The sequence below is a fragment of the Pimephales promelas genome, chromosome 4, assembly GCF_988280905.1.
Source record: "Pimephales promelas chromosome 4, fPimPro1.hap1.1, whole genome shotgun sequence".
In the NCBI taxonomy this organism is placed as follows: domain Eukaryota; kingdom Metazoa; phylum Chordata; class Actinopteri; order Cypriniformes; family Leuciscidae; genus Pimephales; species Pimephales promelas.
Genome location: NC_142772.1, coordinates 5,329,846 through 5,346,737, shown reverse-complemented (window position 1 = coordinate 5,346,737; position 16,892 = coordinate 5,329,846). Strand labels below are relative to the sequence as shown.

Genomic DNA, 16,892 nt, shown 5'->3' with positions numbered 1-16,892 from the left:
TTGAATGGTTGTGTTTAAAAGTAGACATTTCAATATATATGTCTGTGAGGATACCTTATACGCTGACTTTCGGTTCATGAGACAAGCTTCAGTTCACGTGCCGCGCGTCTCCGCGTCGTGATTAGGCCTAGCCTATTGTCTGCAATTTATTTCTTATTATTAAATCCTAGTAATTGGTTGATGAAACATTGATTTAAATTAAGATAATTATTTTAAAACGAAATTTACTTTAAAGAAAGGCGTTGTGCTTGCATGTTTAAGCTATGTGAAAGTTTTAGTGCTGCTTCCAGAGAACGGTCACGTTCGGATTGTTTTTCCTCAATGCGAACACGGAAAATAAAATAAAGATTTTATGTTCTGGAGAGAGTCAACCCTTCTTCATCCGGTGAGTATTACTTTTGGTTTGTGCAGTGTGGTTCACATAGGCCAATTTATTAAAATATTTAATTATCTGGGAATTGGATCTCCTCCATAATGCTGAAATTGCCCAATTTAAAAAAAATTAGTAATAATTTAAGTTTTGTGGTGTAAGTCTACGTATTTTATAATGTTAACTTTAAATAATACTAATAGTAATTTAAAGATGTTGTAGCTAGCATTGGGTCTGGACGTGAAGGATAACTTCGGGAGTTGAAGGGACGTGTCGGTGTTGTGATTCTGTCTTCTCACACCGCGACACAGGTTCGTGGATCTGAGTGTCGCGATCGTTACAGCCTTACATAGGCTATATTCTTCTTGCAGATAAATATACTCACGCAGTTTAGGTTAGAAGCCTCCAGTGAGTTCAACGTTTCAGGGGATACCCGGGAAATGCTCAGAGGTGACGAGGGGAGTTGAGAAGAGCAATGTTTATTTCAGCGAATTTAAAGCTTTGACAACTTTAATCGTTATTTAAATACCTTTACTCAATTATCTCGACTACGAAACCCTGTGAGATTATTTTTGAATGTCTGTTCTTTGAAATTAGCAAAAAAAAAATATATATATATATATTTTTTTTGTTATTTCATGGTTTTTCCACATAATCGGCCCATATCTTAAAATGGAAGGTTGCAACTTCCGACTCATTTCGCCAGAGCGGGTCACATTTGATTTTTATTTTTTAAACAATGTAATGTGTAACCTAAAAATAAACAGATTATTTGATAAATGGTATATTTAAATCTGCATATTGTAGCCTAATATCTGCAGGGCAGCCTAGTCTTAATAAATGTATGCTTAATTTTTCATTAGTAAATTTGATCAATAAATTCAATAATTTAGAATAATAAGACACTATAGGGCTGTTACCCTAGGTAAGGCTGATCAAATTAAATCGGTTACACAATAATGTTACGAGATTGGTTTAACAGGAGTCAATTAAAAATCGCTGTAAAGAACGATACTTTTAAACATAACCCTAAATCACCATAAGGTGTCGCCAGATGACCGTCTTAATGAACGAGTCATGGATCAAAATGCTGAATCATTCAGTAATGAGAAAACACATTGCTTTGAGATGCGCGATGGGTCGCTGTGATCTTTGTTTAACTATTTTCTCTGCTGAAAGTCAATATTGCATCTAAAAAGTCAATATTGCATCTAAAATGTAAGTGACTTGACTTGTGTGTGTGACTATGTTTGTTGTAGTGATAAGAGTTGCACCCTTGTTAAAGTTTAAGGCCTTGTGTTTTTGGATATATATCTTTCTTTCTTTTTTTTTTCTTTTTTTACAAAATATGCATATAACCCATATATTTTAGATTTATTATTTGCTTTAAATTAAATTAAGATTGTATTTTGGTAATTGAACCTGAATGAATTTTAAAAATGAATGTGCTATATTTCAGATCATATATTTGTTTTTCTTAAAATTTGAACTAACTTTATTCTCAGCTGAATTATAAATATTTTATTTCTGTATGAATTAAAAACACATTTGATTTTTCTTTTTTAATCAATGTAGAATGTGTAACTGAAATATAAACAGATTAGGGCTCTGTTCGAGGACAAGTAACTAAAACCAATGCGACATGATGAATGTTTGTTTCCCAAACCATCTCAGAGTAACAGCTTACTTTTCTTTCTTACTATATTCTTTCTTACTATAAACTGTGCTGTAGAGCTTGCATCAGTCAAAGCAGGGTTACATTTTGCATGTCGTGCACAATAAACCTAAAGGCACCAGGGTGGCGGTGCCACCGGCTTCATATATATATGTATATATACAGTATATATATATATATATATATACAGTATATATATATATATACAGTATATATATATATATATATATATATATATATATATATATATATATAGCTGTGATCCGCGATGAAGGGCCAAAGCCAGTGGCATGGCCACCCTGGTGCTTTTAGGTAACTAAGGAACCGGGGTTGCGGTGCCACCGGCTTGGGCCCTTCATCGCTGCTCGCAGCTATATTTATTATTATTATTATTATTTATACGACTATTCGGGCACTTTTGGGGCCCTTAACATGCTCAAAAACTCTTGAAACTTAGCACACGGGTCAGAACCCGCGGCCATCAGGGCCGGGCTGAAGATGGTACCCGGGCGTGGCAGGGGGGCTAGACAGCGCCCCCTGGAACGGGGTCCGAAAACTTGGTCCATAAATCAAACACGCTTGCATGTAATAATATGAAACTCGGTGCACATATAGATCTCATCGTTCATATATACCTCAAACTATTACTTTTTACCCCAGCCCAACAGGAAGTCGGTTATTTAGGGTTGTTCATAAAACACTCGCAATGGAATTTGAAGTACTACTCCTAGAGAATTCAAACTCACGGCACGAAACTCGGTCAGCATGAAGTCAAGGCATTGACGATGAAAGTTTGCGAGGGGATTTTTGATATCTCGAACGGTTTGGCCATGGCGAGGAAACGAAATTATGGCGAGAAACGTGAAACAGGAAGTGTGTTATAACTTCAGCATACATTAACTGATCTTGATGAAACTTCAGCAGTATGTTCGCTGTAAGAGGACGATCACATGGATGTGACTATTGTGAGTCAGAGTTATAGCGCCACCAACTGGCAGCAGGAAGTGTGTCACTTTCAAAATGCTTTGAACTCACCCTTTTATTTTTACCCGATGTGCTTCAAACTTAATCTGTATAATGTAAATACATAGCAGATGAAGACCTGTGAATGGATTCTTGATATCTTTGATACTGTTGCCGTGGCAACGCATCAAACTTTAAAATTCTTTTTTTTTATGATTTTGAGACTCTTAGCGGCTTTTGGGGCCCTTAACGGGTTTGAAAACTCTTGAAACTTTGCACACAGGTCAGATCCCACAGCCATCAGAGCCGGGCTGAAGATGGTACCTGGGTGTGGCAGGGGGGCTAGACAGCGCCCCCTGGAACGGGGTCCGAACACTTGGTCCATAAATCAAACACGCTTGCATGTAATAATATGAAACTCGGTACACATGTTGATCTCATCGTTTCATCTATACCTCACGCTCTTACTTTTTACCCCAGCCAAACAGGAAGTCGGCTATTGAGGTTTGTTTGTAAAACGCTCGCAATGGAATGTGCAATACTCCTCCTAGAAAATTCAAACACACGGCACGAAACTCGGTCAGCATGAAGTCAAGGCATTGAGGATGAAAGTTTGCGAGGGGATTTTTGATATCTCGAACGGTTTGGCCGTGGCGAGGAAACAAAATTATGGCGAGAAACGTGAAACAGGAAGTGTGTTATAACTTCAGCATACATTAACTGATCTTGATGAAACTTCAGCAGTGTGTTCACTGTAAGAGGCTGATTACATGGATGTGACTATTGTGAGTCAAAGTTATAGCGCCACCAACTGGCAGCAGGAAGTGTGTCACTTTCAAAATGCTTTGATATCACCCTCTTATTTTTAACCGATTTGCTTCAAACTTCATCTGTATAATGTAAAAATACAGCAGATGTAGACCTGTGAATGGATTCTTGATATCTTTGATATCTTTGCTTTGATATCTTTGCTGTGGCAACAAATCAAACTTTAACATTCTTTTTTGATACTTTTGGGACTCTTAGCATGCTTGAAATTGCTTGAAACAGATAGATACAGATAGCTCGACAGATACATCACATTTATTAGCCAGTAGGCATGTGCAACTTTGGCAAAAGATTAAAGTAATGTCAAAAAAGTAAACAGTAAACACTAAAAGCCTCATATCTTCTAAAAATGTAATTATACATCATTTGTTTCTAAATTAAATTATACAAATATTATAATTAAACCAGTTTTTCCCTTTTTTCATTTAAGAATTATGTTTACATTCAAAAACAGCCAGAATGGTTTTAAAATTCAGAAGAAGAAAAAATAATCTGAGTCATACGTAGTGCTATACTGCCCTCTTGTGTTCAATATCAGGTAGGCCTATTGTGTATATTCCCACCGGTTAATCAACGTGTGACTCCGCTGGGACTCGGGAACTTTTAAATCGCTTACTTAAAACCGAAAGTCAAAATACAGATATCCGCACAAGACATTAATGTTGTGGAGTAGAGCAAGCATTTTAAATAAATTCCTATTAAGTAACTAAACAGAATGAACGTTCACTCTGTTCTGCTGGTTCCTCGCTGTTGGGGCGCACAGTTATGAATGCTTGTGCAGCCATGAGTTTTAGTTTAATTTTAAAATTAGCGCAATTTCGGGATTTGTATTATTTGAATTTATTTTTAAAAAACACAATGTTGAGTTTTATTGTAACACTGTTTAATCGCGCCCACGGTTATATTTTGTATATTATATATAATTATAATGTATTTCTGTATAAAATAATACTACAATAAAAAACACATTTGTGACCGACCTGATCCAGCAAAATTAGTCACAGTGACCCAAATTTAAAAATTGAGATTTTGATATTAATGGAAAGAGGACACTGTAAGCTTTCAAATGATACCTTGGTCATACCTTGAATGGTTGTAACGATATACAGATTTGAATTCTGGTCGTCTGCCCTTTTTTTCCAATTGAAAACCTAAGAAAATCGCTTTTAAAGTTTTTTTGCCCGTTTTTTTTTTTTTTTTTTTTGATATCTTTCAAAATCCATAGCATTTTAAGGGATAAACTATTTATTTTATATAGCTTAATTTGACCAAATAGATTAACATATATAAATGCAATTTAACGAGGCTGAAACTCAACTTATTTTTAATTTTTTTGAAATAAATAATTAAAAAGTCACTTTTACAAAAATGTTCTAAAATCAGAAAGATTAAAGAGGAGTCAGAGAGAAATTCAGTTTTCATACGGATTAGCCCACATAAGCAGAGAGCAGTCTGTTTTCTTTCATTTTGAATGGTTGTGTTTAAAAGTAGACATTTCAATATATATATGTCTGTGAGGATACCTTATACGCTGACTTTCGGTTCATGAGACAAGCTTCAGTTCACGTGCCGCGCGTCTCCGCGTCGTGATTAGGCCTAGCCTATTGTCTGCAATTTATTTCTTATTATTAAATCCTAGTAATTGGTTGATGAAACATTGATTTAAATTAAGATAATTACTTTAAAACGAAATTTACTTTAAAGAAAGGCTTTGTGCTTGCATGTTTAAGCTATGTGAAAGTTTTAGTGCTGCTTCCAGAGAACGGTCTCACGTTCGGATTGTTTTTCCTCATAAATGCGAACACGGAAAATAAAATAAAGATTTTATGTTCTGGAGAGAGTCAACCCTTCTTCATCGGGTGAGTATTACTTTTGGTTTGTGCAGTGTGGTTCACATAGGCCAATTTATTAAAATATTTAATTATCTGGGAATTGGATCTCCTCCATAATGCTGAAATTGCCCAATTTAAAAAAAAAAATAGTAATAATTTAAGTTTTGTGGTGTAAGTCTACGTATTTTATAATGTTAACTTCGAATAATACTAATAGTAATTTAAAGATGTTGTAGCTAGCATTGGGTCTGGACGTGAAGGATAACTTCGGGAGTTGAAGGGACGTGTCGGTGTCGTGATTCTGTCTTCTCACACCGCGACACAGGTTCGTGGATCTGAGTGTCGCGATCGTTACAGCCTTACATAGGCTATATTCTTCTTGCAGATAAATATACTCACGCAGTTTAGGTTAGAAGCCTCCAGTGAGTTCAACGTTTCAGGGGATACCCGGGAAATGCTCAGAGGTGACGAGGGGAGTTGAGAAGAGCAATGTTTATTTCAGCGAATTTAAAGCTTTGACAACTTTAATCGTTATTTAAATACCTTTACTCAATTATCTCGACTACGAAACCCTGTGAGATTATTTTTGAATGTCTGTTCTTTGTCTGTTCTGTTTTTTTTTTTGTTATTTCATGGTTTTCCACATAATCGGCCCATATCTTAAAATGGAAGGTTGCAACTTCCGACTCATTTCGCCAGAGCGGGTCACATTTGATTTTTATTTTTTAAACAATGTAATGTGTAACCTAAAAATAAACAGATTATTTGATAAATGGTATATTTAAATCTGCATATTGTAGCCTAATATCTGCAGGGCAGCCTAGTCTTAATAAATGTATGCTTCATTTTTCATTAGTAAATTTGATCAATAAATTCAATAATTTAGAATAATAAGACACTATAGGGCTGTTACCCTAGGTAAGGCTGATCAAATTAAATCGGTTACACAATAATGTTACGAGATTGGTTTAACAGGAGTCAATTAAAAATCGCTGTAAAGAACGATACTTTTAAACATAACCCTAAATCACCATAAGGTGTCGCCAGATGACCGTCTTAATGAACGAGTCATGGATTCAAAATGCTGAATCATTCAGTAATGAGAAAACACATTGCTTTGAGATGCGCGATGGGTCGCTGTGATCTTTGTTTAACTATTTTCTCTGCTGAAACAGAAAAAAGTCAATATTGCATCTAAAAAGTCAATATTGCATATAAAATGTAAGTGACTTGACTTGTGTGTGTGACTATGTTTGTTGTAGTGATAAGAGTTGCACCCTTGTTAAAGTTTAAGGCCTTGTGTTTTTGGATATATATCTTTCTTTCTTTTTTTTTTCTTTTTTTACAAAATATGCATATAACCCATATATTTTAGATTTATTATTTGCTTTAAATTAAATTAAGATTGTATTTTTGGTAATTGAACCTGAATGAATTTAAAAATGAATGTGCTATATTTCAGATCATATATTTGTTTTTCTTAAAATTTGAACTAACTTTATTCTCAGCTGAATTATAAATATTTTATTTCTGTATGAATTAAAAACACATTTGATTTTTCTTTTTTAATCAATGTAGAATGTGTAACTGAAATATAAACAGATTAGGGCTCTGTTCGAGGACAAGTAACTAAAACCAATGCGACATGATGAATGTTTGTTTCCCAAACCATCTCAGAGTAACAGCTTACTTTTCTTTCTTACTATATTCTTTCTTACTATAAACTGTGCTGTAGAGCTTGCATCAGTCAAAGCAGGGTTACATTTTGCATGTCGTGCACAATAAACCTAAAGGCACCAGGGTGGCGGTGCCACCGGCTTCATATATATATGTATATATACAGTATATATATATATATATATATATATATATATATATATATATATATATATATAGCTGTGATCCGCGATGAAGGGCCAAAGCCAGTGGCATGGCCACCCTGGTGCTTTTAGGTAACTAAGGAACCGGGGTTGCGGTGCCACCGGCTTGGGCCCTTCATCGCTGCTCGCAGCTATATATATTTTTTTTTTTCTTTTATTTTTCTAACGACTATTCGGGCACTTTTGGGGCCCTTAACATGCTCGAAAACTCTTGAAACTTTGCACACGGGTCAGAACCCGCGGCCATCAGGGCCGGGCTGAAGCTGGTACCCGGGCGTGGCAAGGGGGCTCGACAGCGCCCCCTGGAACGGGGTCCGAACACTTGGTCCATAAATCAAACACGCTTGCATGTAATAATATGAAACTCGGTACACATGTTGATCTCATCGTTTCATCTATACCTCGCGCTTTTACTTTTTACCCCAGCCCAACAGGAAGTCGGCTATTTAGGGTTGTTCGTAAAACACTCGCAATGGAATTTTTAATACTCCTCCTAGAGCTTTGATCCAAATTCGACGAAACTTGGTCAGCGTGAAGTCAAGACATTGAGGATAAAAGTTTGCGAGGGGATTTTTGATATCTCGAACGGTTTGGCCGTGGCGAGGAAACAAAATTATGGCGAGAAACGTGAAACAGGAAGTGTATCATAACTTCAGCATACATTAACTGATCTTGATGAAACTTCAGCAGTGTGTTCGCTGTAAGAGGATGATCACATGGATGTGACTATTGCGAGTCAAAGTTATAGCGCCACCAACTGGCAGCAGGAAGTGTGTCATTTTCAAAATGCTTTGAAATCACCCTCTAATTTTAACTCGATTTGCTTCAAACTTCATCTGTATAATGCAAATACATGGCAGATGAAGACCTGTAAATGGATTCTTGATATCTTTGAAACTGTTGCCGTGGCAACGCATCAAACTTTACCATTCTTTTAGGATGCTTTTGAGACTCTTAGCATGCTTCAAATTGCATGAAACTCGACAGACACATCACATTTATTAGCCAGTAGACATGTGCAACGTTTCAGAAACGGGTGTGGTGAGGGCTCAGTAGCGCCACCTTTTGACAAAAGTGGGGTTGTTAGTTTTATCTACAGTTACAAAAATCAGTATGTATATTGTACTCCTCGAGCCGGACAACTTTCTAATTGACACTCATTAGCTAGGACCCACAGAAAGTCAGATATGTTTGTTTGAATGTAGAGAAAATCTCAGAATTTTGCCAGTCTCTCAGTGTCCCTCTGTGTGAGTGAGAGGAGGGGCGCCTGTCAGGTTAATTTTAACTCTTTATTTGCTGTGTGCAACTTCTCTGGCATTTTCGGGGGCCTTAACATCCTCTAAAACTCTTGAAACTTTGCACACGGGTCAGAACCCATGGCCATCAGGGCCGGGCTGAAGCTGGTAACCGGGCGTGGCAGGGCGGCTCGACAGCGCCCCCTGGACTGGGATTCGAAAATTTGTCCATAAATCAAACACACTTGCATGAATTAATATGAAACTCGGTACAATTAAAGATCACATCAGGCCAAACAACTTTCGTGCTCTAAGTTTTAAGAAGGAAGTTGGGAATTATGGGTTGTTTGAATAATTCTCCTAGGAGAAATACATCAAATTACAACGCATGTGTTTACCAATCACAACCAAACTCGGTGTGCATGAAGTCAAGACATTGAGGATGCTCAATTCCGGACGGATTTTTGATATCTCGAACGGTCTGGCCGTGACGAGGAAATGAATTTTATGACTAAAAAAGGACACATAAAGTGTGTTATAACTTTGCTCATTTTACCTACAGTTACAAAACTTTCCACGTATATTGTTCTCGTCAAGCCGATCAACTTTCCAATTTAAAGTCATTCGCTCTGAGCAACAGAAAGTCAGATATTGTAGTTTGAATGGATTTATTTCCCCTGTGATTCACTCTCTCTCTCTCTCTCTCTCTCTCTCTCTCTCTCTCTCTCTCTGTGTGTGGGTGTGGGTGTCTGTGTGGGGAGGGGAGGGCTGTTGTCTGTGTTTGTGTGTGTGTGTGTGTGTGTGTGTGCATGTGTGTGTGTGTGTGGGGGGAGGGGAGGGCTGTTGTCTGTGTTTATGTATGTTTGAACCACACAGTGTGGCTGGCTGCGATTTTTCCTATAAGTCCTTGTCTCTAAGTCCTTGTCTTTTTGCATAACAATTTTGTATTTTTTTTAAATGACAAAATAGGCATATAACCCCCATCTTTTAAATGTATAGTTTGCTTTAAATAAAAGTAAGATTGTATTTGTAATTGAAGCTGAATGAATTTAAAATTCTTGTGCTATATTTCAATATATTTGTTTTCCTTAAGATTTTAAAACACTAACTTCATTCTTTTCTGAATTACAAATATTTGTTTCTGTATAAAATAATACTCTGACTAAAAACACATTTGATGTTTCTTTTTGTATTTTTATTTACATGTATTTATGTATGTGTGTGTGTGTGTGTGTGTGTGTGTATAAAGTGCAGGTTTTTTTAGATAAAGTAGAATTTCTATAACTATGTGTTGAACTGATAAATCACTCTTTTTTTTTAACCTTTATTTATCCAGGTAAAATGTTTGAGAACCACTTCTCATTTACAAACATGACCTGGCCAAGAGGCTACAGGAAAAAATAAGAACATAATGTACAGCTGTACATAGTCAAACACATAACACTTAGAACAAGCAGCTAAATAAAAATAAAAAAGACAACAAAGAGGAAAAAGAAAACGAATAGAGTGCTTAAATAAGTGTGTAAATATGGTTCATGATTGTCAGCAGGAACAAGAGTCAACTATGTAATTTTCGAGGTTTTGCTTAAAGGTGGAGATTGGGATCAGAGATGTAAGTTTCAGGGTATTTTGTAGTATGTTCCAGTCGTGTACTGATGCAAAGCGGAAGGCATTATGTCCAAAGGTAGTAGAAGTAGGGGGGATACTAAATTTAATCAAATTACTTGATCTTGTGTGATAGGTGTTATGAGCGGCATGAAATAGGGATGACAAATAGAGAGGTGCCTTGCCCAGAATTGTCTTATATATGAAGAGAAACCAATGATGGAGCCGCCGGGTATGAAGGGAGGGCCAACCCACCAGTTTATACAGGTCGCAGTGATGAGTGTGATAGGGTGCATTAGTGGCAAAACGGATGGCTGAATGATGGATTGTGTCAAGTTTTTTTAGAGCTGTGTTTGGTGCCACTCTTGTGTGTGTTAAACACAATCTAAATACAGACAACTTCATTATAAAGATAAATAACAAATCCAAAAAAATATATGATTATAATCTATGACAAAAAAAGCCATTACAAACTATATTAGTGGTAAATACACATTGCTCTTTGTATTGTTGTAAAATACATTCATGAAAAACAAGATAACAAAAATCAAAAAGATAAATTATTTTAGATAGAGCCATGGCTGCTATAAAATTGAGACAACATGTTTTAAATGTATAGCAGAGATGTTAAATGAGGCAGCAACATACACACTTTCTAGAACAACATGGACCTGAATAGCTGGTTTTTATGGAGGACAGTGAAGAGGAAGAGGGTGCAAATCAAACAGCTCATTCTCAGACTACACAGCAAACAGCTTAAGTTTTTAGTGCTTTGTTTGAGGTTTTTAGTGCTCTGTCCTATCTTTTATCAACACATAATAGATAGAACAGAACAAGAAAGGCAATTAATAATCTGTCATTGCATTATGATATGAAAGGCTCAGTACAATGTGGCACAAAACGCTTATGCGCATCCCGAGTGGAGAATGATGCGCTTAAAGCCACATGGAGTTACAGCGCACAGCGCATCGAGTCCGCATTGATGCAAGCTCTACAATACACTTCTTTTCGACAGTCAAAGTGGGGGTTACGTTTTTGCACGTCATACAGAATAACCCTAAAGGCACCAAGGTGGCGGTGCCACCGGCTTTATATTAAATATAAATATAGCTGTGAGCAGCGATAAAGGGCCAAAGCCGGCGGTACCACCATCCCGGTGCCTTTAGGTAACTAAAGGCATCGGGGTTGCGGTGCCACCGGCTTGGGCCCGCAATCGCTGCTCGCAGCTATATTTGTTCATTGCGATTTTATCATTAATGAATTCAAATATTAAGGAGGATGTATTATACTTTTATTTACATTTTCAACTTTCTTTAGTGTGTAGTGTAATGTTGCTGTTTAAGGATGAAAAAGGTCTGCTAAGTCACACAACACTCTCTATATCAGTGCGCACTGTAACTCCCTGAGTTTTCTTTCTGGAACGTACGTGTCACAATATCCCTTCTTTAAATAATTCCAGCCCAAGGCATATGCGGAAAAAAAAGGGGCAAGGCCTGGTTGAGTTGCGTTAGTAGTTTGTTGAAACTTGCGGTTGAAGTGAGGGCGAGATGACCAATCACAACCCACTGGTCCAGTCGACCAATCAGAGCACACTGTGCTTTTCAGAAGGAGGTTCTTCATAGATACAGGAGCTACCGTTACTGGGAGGAAACTTTAAGCATGAAAACATATTCTAGTTAGTAGACCCCAAAAATCAAGACTTTGAAAATGGGGATAACATGGCCTCTTAAATTGAACATTTGTGTGTTTTATGTTCTATTTTATAAAAGCAATAAGCCAGGGTGTTTTACTGTAATTTGACCCTGGTTAAGAGGTTTAGGCTCTGCTTCACATTAATCCTATCAACACCCTGTAACTGGCTTAAAATCACTGTTACACATAACTTCTTGTTAATTATTGCTGTGTTAGAGTATTCACTTTTAAAAAAAACTTTTGCTTATTATTTACTCACCCCCATGTCATCCAAGATGTTCATGTCTTTCTTTCTTCAGTCGAAAAGAAATGAAGGTTTTTGATGAAAACATTCCAGGATTTTCTCCATATAATGGACTTCATTGTGAACCAAACAATTCAAGGTCCAAGTGAGAGTTTCAGTGCATCTTCAAAGGGCTTTAAACAACACCAGATGATGAATAAGGGTCTTATCAAGCGAAAAAAATCGGTCATTTCAAAAATAAATAAAAAACTTTAAGTTTTATAAGCTCAAATGCTCGCCTTGCTCTGTTCTGTGATGAGTGTTTGTGACTCTCAAAATGAACTAATCTTTTTGAGTCATTTGGTTCATTCAACGAACGAAATGAGTCGAAAAACGAGTTCGAACAGGAGAGTCACGAGCATTTGTGCATTCTTTTAATTCAGCCGAGAGGTCGTGCCGTCACTTATTGATCTTCTATAAGTCACAACTTCCCGTGATACAATTTTTTGCAGGTCGGGGTTCACCAAACTTGAACTTTGGATTGCGCTGTAATGCAAAACTTATTTTCCTTTATGTATTTATTCTGACATGTTGTCTGTTTCTCTTGCAGTGGTCCTCCAGGCGTGTGCTCTGGTTCTCTACCCGATCAAATTCATTGATGGCAAAGTCTTGCAAACGTATCACGAGTTCAACTGGGGCTACGGGCTGGGCTGGGGCTCCACCATCTTCATGCTGGGAGGAGGAATCTTATTATGCCTTAGAACAGACATATATGAAGATGCCATGTACTAAGGGCTCCAATACATGATCATGCTCATTAGACTCAAACACTATATCTGTCAAAGCAAGCAAGTAACCAATCTCTATTACATACAGCACAGGATACCTACATGCAGCACACTCACAACACATACAAAACGTTCCAACCCCATGTCATGAGAGTTCATAAATATCCAAACATCACCATAAATCTCCACTCCCTACACCTAACCCTTAGAGGCGAAGAGACCATACAAAATCAGATGAATTTACATTCAAATCATGTCATGTGACTGTGTTGGCTGCTTCCCAATGCACATGCTTACAGTATGAAATGCATTGTTTGCATTTGTGTGCTCTTAAAAATATCTATTGGCATCGATAGTTCAATGAGCGCGTTTAAAGAAGTAGTTTACTCACCCCCATGTCATCCAATATGTCCATGTCTTTCTTTCTTCAGTTGAAAAGAAATTAAGGTTTTTGATGAAAACATTCCAGGATTTTCTCCATATAATGGACTTCATTGGGAACCAAGCGGTTCAAGGTCCAAATGAGAGTTTCAGTTCAGCTTCAAAGGGCTTTAAACGACACCAGACGATGAATAAGGGTCTTGTCTAGGACCCTTCGAGTCATGACTCGAAAAAAGATTTGTTCATTTTGATGAACGAGTTCGAACAGGAGAGTCACGAACGTGCATCACACAACAGAGCAAGGTGAGCATTTGAGCTTATAAAACTTAAACTTTGTTGTTTATTTTTGAAATGACTGATAGATAAGACCCTTATTCATCGTCTGGTATCGTTTAAAGCCCTTTGAAGCTGCACTGAAACTCTCATTTGGACCTTGAACCGTTTGGTTCCCAATGAAGTCCATTATATGGAGAAAGTCCTGGAATGTTTTCATCAAAAACCTTCATTTCTTTTCAACTGAAGAAAGAAAGACATGGACATCTTGGATGACATGGGGGTGAGTAAATTATCAGCTAAAGTTTTTTTTAAAAGTGAACTACTCCTTTAATATCCATAGAACCTTTCCATTCCATAAAAGGTTCTTTATAGTTAAAAGGGGTTCTTTAGATTATTGAAATAGTCTTCACACTAAGAAACAAAAAAAAAAGAAGGTTATTTTAAGATCTTTTGGGGATCCCAAAATGTTTCTTTATGGCATCACTTTTGGAACATTTATTTTAAAGAGTGCTAAATTCTTCTTTCCACTTAACCTTTAGAATCATATTTAAAAATGATATTGCAACCTTGACAAATGTCTACAACTGAAACTCTGAAACGAGTCATCACAAACGCCTGTTTCCATTGTGCAGTTGGCACTGATGCACACTTGGAAAATCCACTAGAAACCGTGTGCAGTCAGGGAACCCTTCACTCTTCAAAAGAAAGATTTTTTTATTGGCATCACATTCATGGAACCTTTCCATTCCACAAAAGGTTCTTTGATTCTTTTAAAATGATTCTTTTGAAAACTGGTCACTAAAAGGTTCTTTAGGGAACCAAAAATGGTACATCGCCCTTTTGAAACCTATATATTTAAGATGGTTGGTGCTAATTTTATACTGTTTTTAATGTACTGTGTTTTGGGACATGGTAATCTAGGACAGATAGTATGTGAATTGGGATGCAGCCATTTACAAGTACACACAATCTAGCATATTACATATACAAGTATGCACACTTAATTGCTCCTGTACAGTGTGAAGGCCTAAAATGATGAGCTGTTACTACAAGCTTTGGAATGGATGAAGTGTGAAGAAAAATTGTGAACTGGACTCCAAGAATTCAGAGTGTTAACATTAAATGTCCCGATGGACATTTAAAGAAATGGGTTTGCGCCCTTTTAACCATTTCAGCAGCATATCCCATGGACCTCTTTCCATAAGGAAAAAGTAATAGAGCAAGTTCTCGAGGAATTGTTTTCTTTATGAAAAAGTATACAGTATATAGTTGCTTTTACCATTTTGTATATTTCTTGTGTTGCGCTATCTGATAGAGAACATATCATCTTGTTAATGTGTTTATAGTATTCAGATGTTTGGATTTAAAGGATATATATTTTCTGTCATGTTGTTTGATATTTGCAGTTTTTGAAATACTAAATAGATTTAGGGGAGAAGACCTTTTACCTGGGCTTTACAGCTCAAACATTTCAGTTTCCTTTCTCCGTTGTAAAATAGAACAATAAAACATACTGTTGAAAACAAAAAGCAGACTCAGTGCTCAATTGACACCGATTGTTTCATGTTAGCATGTTGCTAAGCTAAGAATGCTATACACAAATATCGATTTTTTTTTAGATTGATCTTTTTAATGATCATTTTCTGTATTGAATGAAATGTAAACAGATTTAGTATCAACATTCACTGTCACACAAATTGGGTAAATTTAACATGAGTACAGCTATCCAAAACTGACATCTGACATTAAAAAAAAACTGCAGTGCTTCAAAGCTAATTTCCCTGCTAAATCAACTGTGCTAAACAATTCAATGGCAAAGGAGAGAAAATATATGCTAAATGTAGCATTGTCAATCACATGCAGTGCACTAACAATGTCAGGCCTGTGATGTTGATGTGTGATTGAGGTGGTGCTAGAGTTTTCTGAGCTGGATTAAATGTCTCATTATGTTCAATGACAATGACGAGTTACTTTTTGTTATTGTAACAATATTTTATATCTGGTCACAAAAATATGCAAAATGTTCTTGAATCCAGATTTAGCTTCAGATTTTATGTAACTGACTATCATTATAAAAAAAATAACATAACTAGTCTTAAAGAAAAAAAAATAGAATACCATTATCAACTAAAAGCGTAAAACTTTTTAATGTGTTTACACGACGGGTATTTTAGGGGGCTGAAAACACAAGCTTTTAAAAATGGGTTTCAAAGTGCACTTTTCTTCTGTCATCTCTGTGTAAATACAAAAACGCATTTTTAAAAAAACAACAACAATAACATCATCATGCACATGCATATTACATGTTCTAGGTGTGTAGTGGTTTCTTAAAAGTGACATCGCCAACTACTGGCCTGGCAGCAGAATACAGTGTTTTAAGTCGTTTTCGTGGATCTGTGTGAATCATTTTGACAAATGTGTCGTCTGTTCATGAAAAATGCGAATGAAAAAAAAAACTTCTCAGTTTTTAGTACATTCTTTTCATGTAAACAAACCCTAAGAATTTCATGCAAGTGGACTTGTCGGTATATGTAACCCTGGACCACAAAACCAGTCACATAGGTCGTTTTTTTTTTTTTAAATTGAGATTTATAAATTACATGAAAACTGAATAAATAAGCTTTCCATTGATGTATGGTTTGATAGGACAATATTTGTCCGAGATATGATTATTGGAAAATCTAGAATCTGTGGGTGCAAAAAAATCTAATATTGAGAAAATCACTTTTGCTGCTTTCACTCACAAAAATAAATGTTTTATATATTTACGGTATGGAAATTTACTAAATATATTCATGAAACATGCTCTTACTTAATATCTTAAAGGGGTGGTAAAATGCCATTTTCACAAGATGTGAAATAAATCTCTGATGTCCCCAGAGTGTGTGTGTGTGTGTGTGTGTGTGTGTGTGTGTGTGTGTGTGTGTGTGTGTGTGTGTGTGTGTGTGTGTGTGTGTGTGTGTGAGAGTGAGAAGTTTTAGCACAAAATACCCCACATATATTTTTATATAGCATGTTAAAGTTGTCACGTACCGTTTTGTGCCTGGCCCTTTAAATCCAAATGAGCTGCTGCAGAGGGCGGGGTTTCGGGAGCTCGTGTGTTAGCAGCTGCCATTTCCTCACGCAGACACTAAAATGACAGAA

General features: G+C 36.5%; 1 protein-coding gene across 2 annotated transcripts in view; it reads left to right on the top strand.

Annotated features, from left to right (window-relative positions):
- LOC120471729 (transmembrane protein 47) overlaps window positions 1-14,987 on the top strand; it is a 49,418-nt gene extending 34,431 nt beyond the window's left edge. The window contains exons 3-4 of one of the 2 annotated variants that reach the window (XR_016168220.1): window positions 12,914-14,109; window positions 14,505-14,987. Coding sequence is in view for 1 of the 2 variants with exons in the window: in XM_039661628.2 (XP_039517562.1) it covers window positions 12,914-13,095 (182 nt within the window). In the remaining variant the exon portion in view is untranslated. Of the gene's footprint in view, window positions 1-12,913 lie in introns of both variants that reach the window. The other variant, XM_039661628.2, reaches the window with a different exon arrangement.
- The last annotated feature ends 1,905 nt before the right edge of the window (window positions 14,988-16,892 follow it).